Raw genomic sequence first — 14,437 nt, forward strand, 5'->3', positions numbered from 1 at the left:
ACCTATTCGACTGGCATGTGATGCTTCACCCCATGGCATTGGTGCCGTGTCGTCACATAAGTTCCCAGACGGCTCAGAAAGACCAATAGCCTTTGCGTCAAGATCATTGACTACAGCTGAACGCAATTATGCACAGATTGACCGAGAGGCCCTCAGCCTTGTGTGGTGAGTCAAGAAATTCAATCACTACTTGTATGGTCAACAGTTTACACTGTTAACTGACCAGCAGCCTCTCGTTTCAATCTTCAACCCAAGGAAGGGTGTTCCAGTGATGACGGCACAACGGTTGCAGCGATGGTCACTCTTCCTAGGGGCTCACCTGTATGACATTGAATACAAGGGGACCAAGCAACATGGCAACGCCGATGGCTTGTCACATTTATCACTGCCGACCTCAGAGAGAACTACAACAGTTGACTCAGCAGAGGTATTTCACACAACAATAGTTGAGCAGCAACCCGAACAGCAGCAGCAGCCACAGCCTGACAAGCCCAAATCCCCCGGGGAGAAGAAAGTCATCGCAACAAATGTTCTTGGAACAGTAAAGTGGTTCAACGTACGAAATGGCTATGGATTCATCAACAGGAATGATACAAAGGAAGATGTATTTGTACATCAGACTGCCATAAAGAAGAATAACCCACGGAAATATCTACGCAGTGTTGGAGACGGTGAAACTGTGGAGTTTGACGTAGTGGAAGGTGAAAAGGGTGCAGAGGCGGCAAACGTCACTGGTCCAGGTGGAGTTCCAGTTCAAGGAAGCCGATATGCCGCGGACCGAAATCGTTACCGCCGCTACAACCCTCGCCGCCGAGGGCCACCACGTAATTACCAACAGAACACTGAAGGTGGAGAGAAAAGAGTCTGGAGAGACGTTACCCAGAGAGGCAGAGGAGGCCTCCCCAGAGACTTGACTTATGAAAGGGCTGTTGACAAAATAAAATGTTATGTTGGAATTTGAATTTTGTTACTGTAAAGACAGGCTCTGTATGTTAATTATTGAAATTTTGCATTAATATACTATTAAACTAAAGGGGGAGGAAGTGTAATGTATACAACATTGAAGGGACTACTTTGTATTGCGGATGTATATCCTTAGTTGCGAGCGTATATAACAGACGCGTATTGATTTGTACAGTCAGTGCCGAAGTTCCAGTTACCCAGTAAAGATCACTTGAAGTTACTCTCAGTCTCTGCTACTTTATTATTTTATGTAGTTGTGTATAGCGGTACAAACACAACACCTGGATATCTGGTATCTTCCTGTTTCCCCTGCCAGCCACTTTGTTCTGCACCCTGCAGAGCTCCTTTTGCGGGCTGAGACCCGCTCCGTCTCAGCCCAACCTTTCCTCCATCACCCTATCTCAGGCCCAATGGCCCATCCATGGCAACTGGCCAGCCCCCCAAATTTGCCAATAATTGCCACCTCACTCTGGCTCTAAACAGAGCCAATGGCCCCTCCTTGATCTCCATCCCAGTCTAACCTTCCTAATTCTGGGCCTACCTGTTACTCTGCTGGTCATTTCCTTGGCCACACTGACTCCTTGGGTCCAATGGCCCCTCAATGGCCTTCCTCCCTGCACAAATGGCATTTGAAAAGCAGATTCCTGGCCTTTGAAGTGCGAGTAGGTGGGAATCCCTAAATGGCTTCCCCATGTCATTGGGAATAGTACTGATATGGTACATTTCCAGTTTTCAGTAACAGGACCAGAATTCCACATTATTGTAGATAAGCCCTTTAAGGAATTCTGACCCCTCGCAATTCAAAAGCTGGTTCCCGACAAAGGCCAGGGCCAGAAACTGGTCGTATACGATCGTCCCAGAATTGTCCCACCACTGCACTATACGCCCGGTTGCCCACCCAGTTCCACAGGTGGAAGGGTTTTGCGGGGTCCGGGAGACCCAGGGCAGGCGCATTGGCCAAAGTGATTTTGACCATATCAAAGGCTTCGAATTACAAACAAGGAATTCCCTTAAGGGCTTACGCATTGCAGCTCAAAATACCCTTCATTCTCATATCTTGCTTCCCCTCATCCTGCCCATCTCAGTCTTAATGCCTCCCATCCTTACCTATATCTATCCATAACCATCACCCCATATTCACCACCAGGAAATTCAGCTTCTGGGCATCATTTATCTCCTGCCTGTGAGTTACAGCTCAAAAGTTGGATGCATGACCCTCCCAGCCCCCGCTCTCACAAGGGGCCAAAAAAGCCAAGACTCCTTTTCTTTCGGGGCCAGTGAGAGTGTGATCAGTGCGAGAAACCTTCTGGTTGCTGCTTTGGGGCATCAGCCAGTAGTAGGCCCTGTAGGGCTGTAGCAGTAGCTGCAATTCTGAACTCTTTATAGCCACAAAGCCCAGTTAAAGGGCTGGCCATGCCTGGAGTACATTGGGTTTAGGCTAATTACCACAAATACAGGCAGGCTGGTGGAATGCACTTCAGATGAAACCTGCCAGACCAGTGCTCAGGTGTGGGAGAAGGGGGCAGGAAAACTGGCCCTAATAAAAGATTTCCCATAGCTTAATGCATGCTTCAATGAGTGACAATGGCTTCTCTTCTCACTCCCGCATCATTACCTCTGGGGTCCCCCAAGGACCTATCCTTGGCCCCCTCCTATTTCTCATCTATATGCTGCCCCTTGGCGATATCATCCGAAAACACAGCATTGGTGTCCACATGTATGCTAACGACATCCAGCTCTACCTCACTACCACTTCTCTTGTCCCTGCCACGGATTCTAAATTGACACACAGCTTGTCCGACATCCAGTAATGGATGAGCAGAAATTTTCTCCAATTAAATATTGGGAAGACCGAAGCCATTGTCTTCAGGCCCCACCACAAACTCTGTTCCCTAGCCACCGACTCCATCCCTCTCCCGAGCATCTGTCTAAGGCTGAATCAGACTGTTCGCAACCTCGGTGTCATATTTGACCCTGAAATGAGCTTCCAACCACATATCCATGGCATAGCTAAGACCGCCTATTTCTAACTCCATAACATTGCCTGTCTCCGCCCCGCCTCAGCTCATCTGCTACTGAAACCCTCATCCATACCTTTGTTACCTCTAGACTTGACTATTTCAACACACTCCTGGCTGGCCTCCCACATTTTACCCTACATAAACTTGAGGTCATCCAAAACTCGGCTGCCTGTGTCCTATCTCGCACCAAGTCCCGTTCACCCATCACCCCTGGGCTCGCTGACCTACATTGGCTCCCGGTTAAGCAACGCCTTGATTTCAAAATTCTCATCCTTGTTTTCAAATCTCTAAGAGGGCGCTAACGGGGCACAAAGCAACTAGCGCCCGGGTGCAGCGCCACTAACGCCTCCCGTGAAATTCAGCGGGAGATTAGTGCCGGTGTTAACCATTAGTGCCCCGCGGCGCTGCGCCACCGGCGATGATGTCATCGCCGTGCGCAGCGCCCCGCTTGCACCCTGGCTGTGATCCTCGGTAGCGCCCCCTGACTTACTGCCGGACGCTATGTCCGACAGGGTCAGGGGGGCCTACCTGCGGCCAGGGCGGCACTATTTAAAGGCAAGGTGCCGGGCGGCCATTTTTTGTTGCTGGCCGCCTCCCAGCACCTGCCTCCGCTGCAGTCCCCGGCCTCCTGACCCACCCACCCCGCCGAGCACTGGCTGCACTCCATGAGCCCGGCACTTCTCTTGAGTGCCGGGCTCTTTCGCCGGCACTCCGATCCCCTGTGACCCAGTTGGGCCCTGGGTTGCGCTGCGCAAGGCCCCTCCCCTCCCCCCATTTTATCCTAATAACCAAAATACAACTCAATCACTATTCTCCACTGACATTGCTACACAGATTCTGCGTTGTATAACAAGAAAGATCATCATCCATGTAACTTTGCATTAACTTTGAGCTAAATTACATCATGCTTATTCTACTCATGGCAAAGACCTGTGTAACTCATTAGCAACTTCATCGGTCTCTGTCACAATGATTTTCCAGTGTCCGCTCTGTATGATTGCATACTGTGGGATTGGAAAGGCAACAATACAACTGTGAAGTATTTATTTCCATGTGAAGATATCAGCCACAGTTTGAACCTGTTCACTGGTGATCTTGGTTTTCTTCTTTTTCTAATGAAGTAAACATTATATTTGTATTTTGACAAATTGAGTTTTTAATGTTAGAACTATTGAAAGAAGTCCTGTTTTAATTTGTGTATTATGTAAGTTAGAAATATAATGAAAGGCTTATTTAAATTTTTCTTGCCAATATTGCACTCGTCAAGATGAAGGATGTCAGTGATGGGAAGTGGAACACTTTTTACAGTTTTGTTACCAGGATCAGATAGTCCTGGATCAGGTGTAGCACAGCCCGTATTATTTAGGATAGTTGGAATCTGTTTTGTGGTTCTACGGGTGACAGATTCCTTTAGTTTTAGGCCAAATGAGATAGAAAGATGAAGCCTGACTCTAGTGGTGGGTGAGCTCTAGTTTTCTTTCATTTGTACTATTTGATGTCATAATTCATTTGCCTCTGCAGCATTTGCCACACTCGTGAGTTGCAGGCTTTGCACATCTGTTAAAGTCCTGCCCTAGTTGACTGTCTTAACTGAGCTAGCCCTGTAGTCAAACTTTTGACATTTACAACAGCATTTTAGACAAGTTGATCCAGTGCCAAAGCAACGAGACTGGCTGCTGAACACATAAGAGTCCCCCTGGGCTGCAAGGTACTTCACCACTTGTAAGGACTTAGAAAATCTACCCGTAATATTTTATTGAGTTAATAATATGGTTTTCTATTTGGCTTTGCTTAGGGTGTTCAATTTCGACTGATGCAGGGAATCACTAAAAGCTAATTCTACAGTTCAATTCTGACTGATGCTGTTATCAGAAATCTTAAACTCAAACGCAACATTTTTTCACCCTATGGCTTGTCCCGAAAGTTCTCATCACACTCCATGTGTGTAGTGTTAAAGTAAGACTTGCATTTATATAGCACCTTTCGTGACCTCAGGAGGTCCCAAAGCACTTTATATCCAATGACGTGCTTATTTTGAAGGTGCTGTAATGTAGGAAGTGCGCCACCAATTTGATCACAGCAAGATCCCACAAACAGCAATTTGATAATCTGTTTTAGTGATGATTGTGGGATAGATATTGACCTGGATTCCAGGGAGAACTCCCCAGCTCTTCTTCGGAATAATGCCATGGGATCCTTTATCCTAATAGGGCAGGTGGGGCCTCGGTTTAATGCCTCACCTGAAAAACAGCCCCTCTGATAGTGCAGAACTCTCTCAGTACTGCACTGAAGTGTCAGCCTAGATTTTTGTGCTCAAGTCTCATGGAGTGGGACTTGAACCCACAACCTTCACGACTCAGAGGTGAGAGTGCTACCAACTAAGCCACAGTTGACACAGTTATTATTACCCCATCCTAAATTAAATGGCATTTAGTTGTGGCATACATTTGTGCAATGTGTGCGATAACATTATTTTTTTATGTTGTATTTTGTTTCTTTCCTGACACTATGTTTAAAATTTTCACAAGTGTGATTTCTTCAGTGTTTTTATTACAGGAATCTCAGGAAAAGAAGTGGAATGAAAGCCACATATAGGTGCCAAATATTAGGGTAAAAGTGAAAACTTTTCAGACACCTTCAATTCATTTTATTCATGAATGTGACATTTTAGAGCTATTCTCATTATGAATTATAGATCTTTTACACACACACACACACACAGTCAGGAGCATAATAACAGTGCATCATTTTGAGAATCTGAATGTCATAAAGGAATGGAAATGAAGAACATAAAGAATGGCTCCTTCAAAACAATATTTGTTGAACAAACTGCAAACAACTATGAGCTCAAGTAGATTACTAAAAATGTGGAAAACTACAATTGTAGCACTCAAACTGTTAACAAATTCTGATTAGTAAGTAATGTACACATATGAACTCACGTCAATAGACAGCTCTCTCTCTATCAGTTTCCTAGTTGTTTGCTCACAGTAGGTGAGCATTGCTTCCCGATCGTATGTTCCTGTGGGCTGCTTGTCTGTCTGATTTCTCTGTCTCAATCCAATAGCGACACTGGAATTTGGATCCAGGACATCCAACTCTATCTGCAGTTCTTGCATTTCCTCCGGAGAGAGATTTGCCAACAAATTATCAATGTCTGGATCCTCGCTCACCTGCCTTTTGTATTCTTGTTTTCTAAATCGTGACATTTTTGTATTTTGTTATCCAAAAAAATAAATAAAATTAGAGCTTGTGTACGACAGTTTAGAATCTTCACTTAAAATAGCACTTTGCAGTTACAATGAAATTCAGATACATCCAAAAAAAATCAGCTTGGCAATTTTTGATAGCTCGACTAATAAAGCTAACGTCTTTAAACTGTCCCAAACAGCAGGTGCTGAAGTGCCAAGCCAGAGTGTAGTGAATCCTTATATGATTTAGCAACTAAACATGAAATGAGAAGAATAATTGATGTGAGATTGCACCACTCCGACGCTGCTCCAAGTGCTTTTTGAATACTAATTATATGAACAGCCAGTCAGCAGTGAGCGGGGGAACTGACATCGCCTATCCATTTAGGCTGCATGGCGAGGACATTCCATGGAATCCTAAGCAGTTGCATTACCAAATTTAGTGCAGCAGATTTAGCCTTGAAAGGCAATAGAGAGAAGTACAGCAAAACTGAGACACACAAAAAATGCAGGAGTTGGCAGCACTTGATGTTTAATTAATACTGTAAAAACTTTTAAAGGCAGAAGAACAAGTAGGAAATAACATTGTACGATCAAAAATACTAAATTTGGTCACTGCTCTCGGAGTCAGCCTGGATCTTAGGCGTTTAAACAACCAAAGCTTGTTTTAATTTTGGTTAAAAAGTGTAACAGAACTTTTGCCAGTGCCAACATAATCACACAAATATAACACACTGGGATTGCCACTGCTCGAGAGTCTCGATTACATTGACCCATAAGCTGCGGTCTATAGAATGGCTTGCTGATGGCATAACTTGACAAGTGTTTTAGTGAGGTGTCAGTAATTTTATTTGAAATACTTTTGAACACTGTTTACTATTATGAACAGGAGCCAAGCTATAATTAGATCAAGAAAAGGCTGAACAAACAGAAATAAATCTTAGTTATTACATTTCTCCATCTATTGACTGATTAATCTCATGCAATTGGTCCTGGCCTGGACCCCTATTAAACAGGCAAAAGAACAACTGGCTAGCATCATATTTCTCATCCTCACCACCCACTTCTGGCAAAGGCCTAGGTTGCACCCTTAATGGCGTGGCTGCCTACCACTAATATTTAAATGACTTCCTCCTCCCCTCATCCCAGGTATTCTGGGAGGGTCAGGAGCAGAGTTACCGGTGCCCCGCACTTAAACCGGTGGAACAAGCCCTTGCATTTCTGGGCCTATGGTGTTTCATAACAACTGGAATCTTATACCATGTAATTCACGAGCCTAGAATCTCACTCTAAACAAGTTAAAATAAAGCTGATGGAAAAATTTAGGTCACTATGTATTGTTATACGTATAACTCTCCTGTGGTATTGTTCATGGTGAGTCAGAGGTTTTAGAAGAACAGGGTGCTATGCTAAGTAGTTTTCCAGGAACAGTGAACTGTCAGAACTGGGGGCATGCCTGGGACCTGCACACCCTAGCTCCATGCTCACTCCTTTTACTTAATGTTTTCTGAGCTGCCTGCAACGGTACCTTTAAGGAGGGCTGGTTAGGATGTTCTAACTAAGTACGAATAGGTGGAGCGTGCGTGGCACACGCTCTACCCATTGGGACCTGAAAACACCACCTGGAATTTGCACATAGAATTACATAGAATCTACAGCACAGAAATAGGCCATTCAGCCCAACTGGTCTGTGCCGGCGTTTATGCTCCGTACGAGCCTCCTTCAATGTTCCCTTTACGCTGCGCGGCCATGCAGCGCTCTGCAGCTCCTGCACAGTCGGTAAGCTGGCTTTCAAATAGGTTAAAACGCGCACGTGCGGTATTTTGAATGGGCCACACAGCCCCTTAAAGGGGCCACGCATCCAACAAAAATTAAAGGAACATTGTCTCCCACCCCCTTCATCTAACTCTATCAGCATAACCTTCTATTCCTTTCTCCCTCATGCACTTATCTAGCTACCCCTTAAATGAATTGATGTTATTCGCCTCAACCCCTTGTGATAGCACATTCCCCATTCTTACCACTCCTTGGGTAAAGAAGTTTCTCCTGAATTCCCGATAGGATTTATTGGTGCCTATCTTATATTGATGATCCATAGTTTTGATCTCCCCCACAAGTGGAAACATTTTCTTTACATCTACACTATCAACCCCTTCATAATTTTAAAGACCTCTATTAGATCACTTCTCAGTCTTCTTTTTTATATAGATATGGGCCCTAGCCTGTTCAGCCTTTTGTGATAAGTATATCGTCTCCGTTCTGGTATCATCCTTGTGAATCTTTTTTGCACCTTCTCCAGTGCCTCTATATCCTTTTTTATAATTTGGAGACCAGAACTGTGCACAGTGCTCTAAGTGTGGTCTTACGAAGGTTTGATACAAGCTTAACAAAACGTCTCTGCTTTTCAATTCTATCCCACTAGAAATGAACCCCCGTGCTTTGTTTGCTTTTTTATGACCTTATTAACCTGCGTCGCTACTTTTAGTAATTTGTGTATCTGTATCCCTGATCCCTTTGCTCCTCTATCCCATTTAGACACCTAGGCCTAGAAATTCATTGTAGCCACTTTTGGGGCGGTAAAGTCGGGCGGCCGCTAAAGTTTGCGCCTGGCGCAAAATCGAGGCCACTTCTCCGATATTCATTAGCTTCGCCCTAAGAGTTTGCTCGAGCGCTAAAACTGGCGCTGCACGCCTCTCTTTAAGCGCTAAGCCGGAGGTGCTGAGCGAGAGCGCCGAGGCTGGGCGCAGCGCAGGTGCGGCCATCTCGTGATTGACAGCAGACACCCTGGCGCCGGCCAGCTCTTAAGGGGGAAGGGTCGACTTGGTCTGCTGCCACGCCCTGGATAGTGGAGCCCTCCAGCTAGGCCTGAACACTGCTGCTGGACCTAAATAGCGCCTGAAGCCATGCAGAAGGCCCGTGAACGAGCGCAGCGCTTCTCAGAGCTTGATCTGAGTGTGCTGGTTGGTGCTGTGGAGAAGAGGCGCCATATTTTGTACCCGGACAATGGCAGGAAGGTGCCAGTCCGCGTCTACCGGAGAGCCTGGAGGCATGTCGCCAGCAAGGTGTCAGCCAACAGCGAGGTCCCCAGGAGCGGTGTCCAATGCCGCAAAAAGTTTAATGATCTCACTCGGATTGTCAGGGTGAGTACCCTTTCCAGTGTCCTCCTCATCCTTGCATGTGCACCTCACATTATGGGCAAAGGGACCTGAAAGCCCTAATGGCCAGCCCTCATCCAGCAGCTATGGGACAGGCATGAACATCAATTGCACATTCTGCACTTAACACACTGGCCAAGCTATTCCACCATGGGAGGCAGTGCACACAAGATCAGGGCTACACACTGGCCAGGCTATTCCACCATGGGAGGCAGTGCACACAAGATCAGGGCGACACACTGGCCAGGCTATTCCACCATGGGAGGCAGTGCACACAAGATCAGGGCTACACACTGTACTTAGAGGTCGTCCTTTCTCTTGCAGGCCAAGCTGGCCAATAATAAGAAGAGCCAGACTGCGACCGGGGGAGGCCGACCCCAGATCCAGCCGCTCACCGAGCTGCAACATCGCGTGGAGTGCATCATGGATGGCCGGGTGATTGGCCCCGTTGCATGTGGAGATGCCGACCCTGTTCTGGGCACCAATGGTAAGGACATCACCTTTTGGACCTCTCTCGTCCCACTTGCGCATCAGATCTACATCCTTTGCCACTGTCCGACCAATGCGCTGAATGCCACCACTCATGCATCCCTCGCTGACGCCCTCTCCTCACTCTAAAGCTACTCTTGTGCCTTCCTGCTTTCAGATGGTGAGGAGGAGGTCCCTGAACTTGCCAGTGACAGCCCCTCAGAAGAGGAGGAGGAGGAGGAGCAAGAGGAAGGCGGCCCATCAGGGGAACCCTCAGCCGCGGCAACCCATGCGAATGTAGGGGACACGTCTTCCCTGGAGGGGAGCGTGGCGGAAGTGTCGGAGGGGAGGGGAGCTCATGGGACCTGCGGCCTGCAGAAACGCGGGAGGGGGGTGGAAGCTCAGCGGCCTTCTCCCCAGAGGGGGAAGGGTCGGAGGGGAGTCCAATTGCTGGGCCCAGCGGCGTCCAGCAACGCAGGAAGGGTCGGCCAGCTCGGCGGCCTTCTCCCCAGAGGGAGAGTCCGGCCTCCAGTCCGGAGATGGTCTTCGCCGAGGAGATGGAACGCCTCGAGGACTTGTCCGCGGACTTGGAGCGCCGGCACACGAAGCTCATGGGGGTAGTGGCACGGTTGCCTGAGGCCATCGAGTCCCTCTCTCGGAGTGTGACCGACGTCGGGGCCTCACAGGCCATCAGTTTGGCGGAATTCGGGGCAGAGCAGGCAGCGAGTCGGGCGGCATTCGGGGCAGATCAGGCAGCGAGTCGGGCGGCATTCGGGGCAGCTCAGGCAGCGAGTGGGCAGCTGATCAGTGGTGCCGTGCAGTCACTGGGTGCTCTGATGAGGTCACTGAACAGGTCAACACGGGCACTCACTGCTGCCGCACTCGCTGTGTCAGCCAGACATCGCCAGGGCACCCGGCGCGCTGCAGCAGCACAGCGGTCTGTCCCTCGGCAGATTGGTGCGCATGCTGCAGTGCTGGCCCAGGCGAGTGCCAGTGTCTCAGGCGACCAGCGAGCGCCTGCCATCCGCCAGCTTGCCCCCATTCCTCCAGCCGCCACTGCCACTCCCCCAGTGGAGCTGCCAGGAGCTGCTGCAGCGACTGATGCTGGCCAGCCACAGCTGCAGCATTCAACAGCCGCCCGCTCGACGGCCAGACCTCGACTAGGCCAACCCCCAAGGGCATCTGTCGTCACGACATGTGCCCCTCTGGAGCCTGCCCCCAGCCTTGCAGCAGCCAATGGCCTTACTTTGAGGAGGAACAGCAGGGCGGGCAGGGGCCACACAAAGATGGCCAAGGCATCGCCCTAGCGGGCCAAAAAGTCGAATGTGTGGCCAGTTGTGTTTGTTTTTTGAGGCCGAGAATTGGATGTTTGTTCTTTGAGGCCGAGAATTGGATGTTTGTTTTTTGAAGGCCGAGAATTGGATGTTTGTTTTTTGAAGGCCGAGGATGTGATGTTTGTTTTTTACGAAGGCCGAGGATGACGGCCATTTTAGTTGCACTGTTTTGTTAATCCTCTCCAGGTTGTGGGAGCGAGTAATGTATTTGAGTGTTTTTTGGGGGTTTCGTCTGTTTTTGGTTTTCATGTGGGAAGGGCCCTGAGTTTGTGCAATAAAGCATTTTATTTATTAACATTGTCCATGTTTGATCTTTGAAGTGTTTGTTGCCTTAACCGGCTGAGGGCTTGCGGAGCGGCTGCAATCATGTTCTTTCATTGGCACAAGCCATTCCCTGACAGGGGGCCTAGAAGTGACGTTCAATAAGCCGCCGACGGGCGGCCCTTGGACCTTCTGCCTCCCTCCTGGGCTGGTACTCCTCGTCCTCCTCCTCCTCATGCTCCTCCTGCTCCTCCTCCTGAGGTGGTGGTCCAACGTGAGGTGGCAGTGCCTGAGTCCTGCGGATAGCCAGGTTGTGCAGCAAACGACGACGAATTGGGAGACTCGCTCCTGCGAATACTGGAGGGCTCCCCCAGAGCGATCGAGACAGCGGAACCGTTGCTTGAGGACGCCGATTGTTTGTTCTATGATGTTCCTAGTCACTTGATGACTCTCGTTGTATGCCTCTTCAGCAGGGGTCATGGGCGCGCGGAGCAGGGTCATGAGCCAGGTACACAAAGGATAGCCTTTGTCTCCGATAAGCCATCCTCTTGGGTGAGGCTGTGCCTGGAACATGTCAGCCACAGTTGTCTGTCGCAGGATAAAGGCATCGTGGCTGCTGCCTGGAAAGCGGGCATTGACAGCTAGGATGCGCTGCCTGTGGTCACACACCAGCTGTACGTTGAGGGAATGGTAGCCCTTCCGGTTGCGGTAATCCTCGGCATGCTCCAGAGGTGCCCGCAAAGCCACATGCGTGCAGTCAATGGCGCCCTGCACCATGGGGAAGCCCGCTATTCTTGCAAATCCCACTGCATGCTGCTGCTGCTTGTCCAGGGTCATGGGGAAGGAGATGAATTGATGTCTCCTTCTGAAAAGGGCATCGGTCACCTGGCGGATGCAGCAATGCACGGCGAACTGGGAGATGTTAGAGATGTCCCCAGCAGCGGATTGGAAGGAGCCGGTGGCATAGAAGTTGAGAGCCACCGACAGAGACGTCCTGCGCATCAGCTGTGGCTGCAGATCTCTGTGAAGCAGCTGGCAGATGTCTGCAACCACCTCCCTTCTGAATCGCAGCCTCCTAACACACATCGCGGCAGACATGGTCAGATAGGAGGACTGCTGGCGGTATACCCTGGGTGGGTAAGGCCTCAGTTGGCGACGCTTGTTGCCCCCTCTGCGTCTAGCCAGGGCTGCCACTCTCTCACGGCGTCTGTAAGCCCTTCTGGCATAAGGCTGAAAGTCAGCGTTGGCACCCAATGCAGTCCCCATTATATGCTGGCAAACACTGAGCTCTCAATGAAGGCAAAGATAATTGCTTAGCTCTGGCCTGAACCAAAAATACCTGTCCTAGTGTTGGTCCAAACCAGTAAGCTCTCCTCCTTGGTATCTCTCCAAAAAACCGTTGCACAAGAGTGAATGCTGCAAAATGGCTGGCCTTTATAGTGCAGGGTAAGTGCCCTTTAATTAGCGCTCCCCGCGGCCCGCCTCGGCTGTGTACCGTTCCACTTCACAGTCGTTAGGGCCGCCCGGCGCACAATGGGCCAGCGCGAGTGAAGTTCCGGTTCGGGGCGCACAAAGGGCGTTGCACGACGAAATGACGTCATGATCTGCGCGCGCAGCAGGGCGCGCGCTAAGACTTTGCGCTGGCGCTAAATGTGTACTGAAGTTGGGGCGAGGCGCAGATCGCGCTGCGCCCGGGCGCTAAGCGCCTAGCGCTCGAGATCTACTCCTCCTAAGGCGCTAACGGCTGGCGCGCCCAACTGAATTTCTAGGCCCTATTATCCAAGCAGTATGTGGCCTCCTTATTCTTTCTACCAAAATGTAACACCTCACACTTACCTATATTCAAACTAATTTGCCAATTACACAGCCATTCTGCAAATTTATTAATGTTTTCTTGTATTTTGTCGCAATCTTCCCCAGTATTAACTATAACCCCAAATTTTGATGTCATCTGCAAATTTTGAAATTGTACTTCCGATTCCCGAGTCCAAATCGTTAATGTAAATTGTGAACAACAGTGGTTCTGCACTCCCAGCACATGCTGAGACACATATTGGAACACCACTTCCCATGTTTGGCTATTCTGAGTAGCTACCCTTAACCCCTACTGTCTGTTTTCTATTCTGTAGCTAGCTTGCTATCCATTCTGTTACTTGTCCCCTGACTCCACATGCTCTCACCTTAACCTACCTTATCAAAAACCTTTTGAAAATCCAAAAATGTTACATCTATTACATTACCCTTGTCTACTCTTTCTGTTACTTCTTCAAAGAATTCAATAAAGTTGGTCAAGCATGACCTTTCCCTTTTTAAATCCATGCTGACTATTCTTTATTATATTTTTGGCTTCTAGATCTCATAGGACACTGATTTGTCTACTTTAATGAGGCAAAAATATTGGATTGTTAACCCTGAGGCACACTGTTCACCATCATTTCACACGTGAAGTTGAGTTTTGGCTCATAGGAGATTAGTCCTAACTTGGAAGCAACAAATAAAGTATTTATTGACACCAACTACAAATGTCCAGCATCCAAAGCCCAAGTGAAATTTCCAATTTGAGGCCCAAGGCTCAAACAAAGGGAAGGCTTACATAAGGAAAACTTCTTGAAGACATTTCTAATATTAAAACGGCCACTATATGGATGTTTTTCAGAATGGTTTATTTTTATTGTTTGTTACGTTACAGATACTTTATACACTGTCTTGAGTGAAGAAGCAAAAGGACGGCCAGAAACATTGTCAAGAAATTGTTTAAACAATTTAATTGGTTTATTTTGTAGTTGCTTCTGGTTTCAGAATGTGGGGTTTGAAAAAATGGGTAATTTGTTTGATTTTGTAGCATTTGCTTCAAAGTTTTCCTAACCATTTAGTGAATGGAAATTTTCTTTGATTGCTTCACATTTAGTAAATGGAATAGTTGAGCCAATCAGCATTGCTAACTTAATAGAAAATGGTCATTTGAGCCAATCATAATTTTGCCCTACAGACATGTGACACTTGAGGTGCCACACTTTTGGCTGTGAAGCCTTTGAGTGATTTGA

The 14,437-nt window shown here is 48.1% G+C and overlaps 1 protein-coding gene across 3 annotated transcripts in view; it reads right to left on the bottom strand.

Moving 5' to 3' along the window:
• Positions 1-6,487, bottom strand: part of LOC147105226 (leiomodin-1-like) — a 57,796-nt gene extending 51,309 nt beyond the window's left edge. For 2 of the 3 annotated variants that reach the window (XM_086011372.1, XM_086011371.1), the window contains exon 1: positions 5,927-6,487. In XM_086011372.1, coding sequence (XP_085867498.1) covers positions 5,927-6,193 — 267 coding nt within the window. In that variant the 5' untranslated portion in view covers positions 6,194-6,487. The remainder of the gene's footprint in view (positions 1-5,926) is intronic. The other variant, XM_086011373.1, reaches the window with a different exon arrangement.
• Between the last annotated feature and the right edge of the window lie 7,950 nt (positions 6,488-14,437).

The sequence above is a fragment of the Somniosus microcephalus genome, chromosome 18 (assembly GCF_052327205.1).
Source record: "Somniosus microcephalus isolate GS21.2 chromosome 18, FLI_Smic_1.0, whole genome shotgun sequence".
Taxonomy (NCBI): domain Eukaryota; kingdom Metazoa; phylum Chordata; class Chondrichthyes; order Squaliformes; family Somniosidae; genus Somniosus; species Somniosus microcephalus.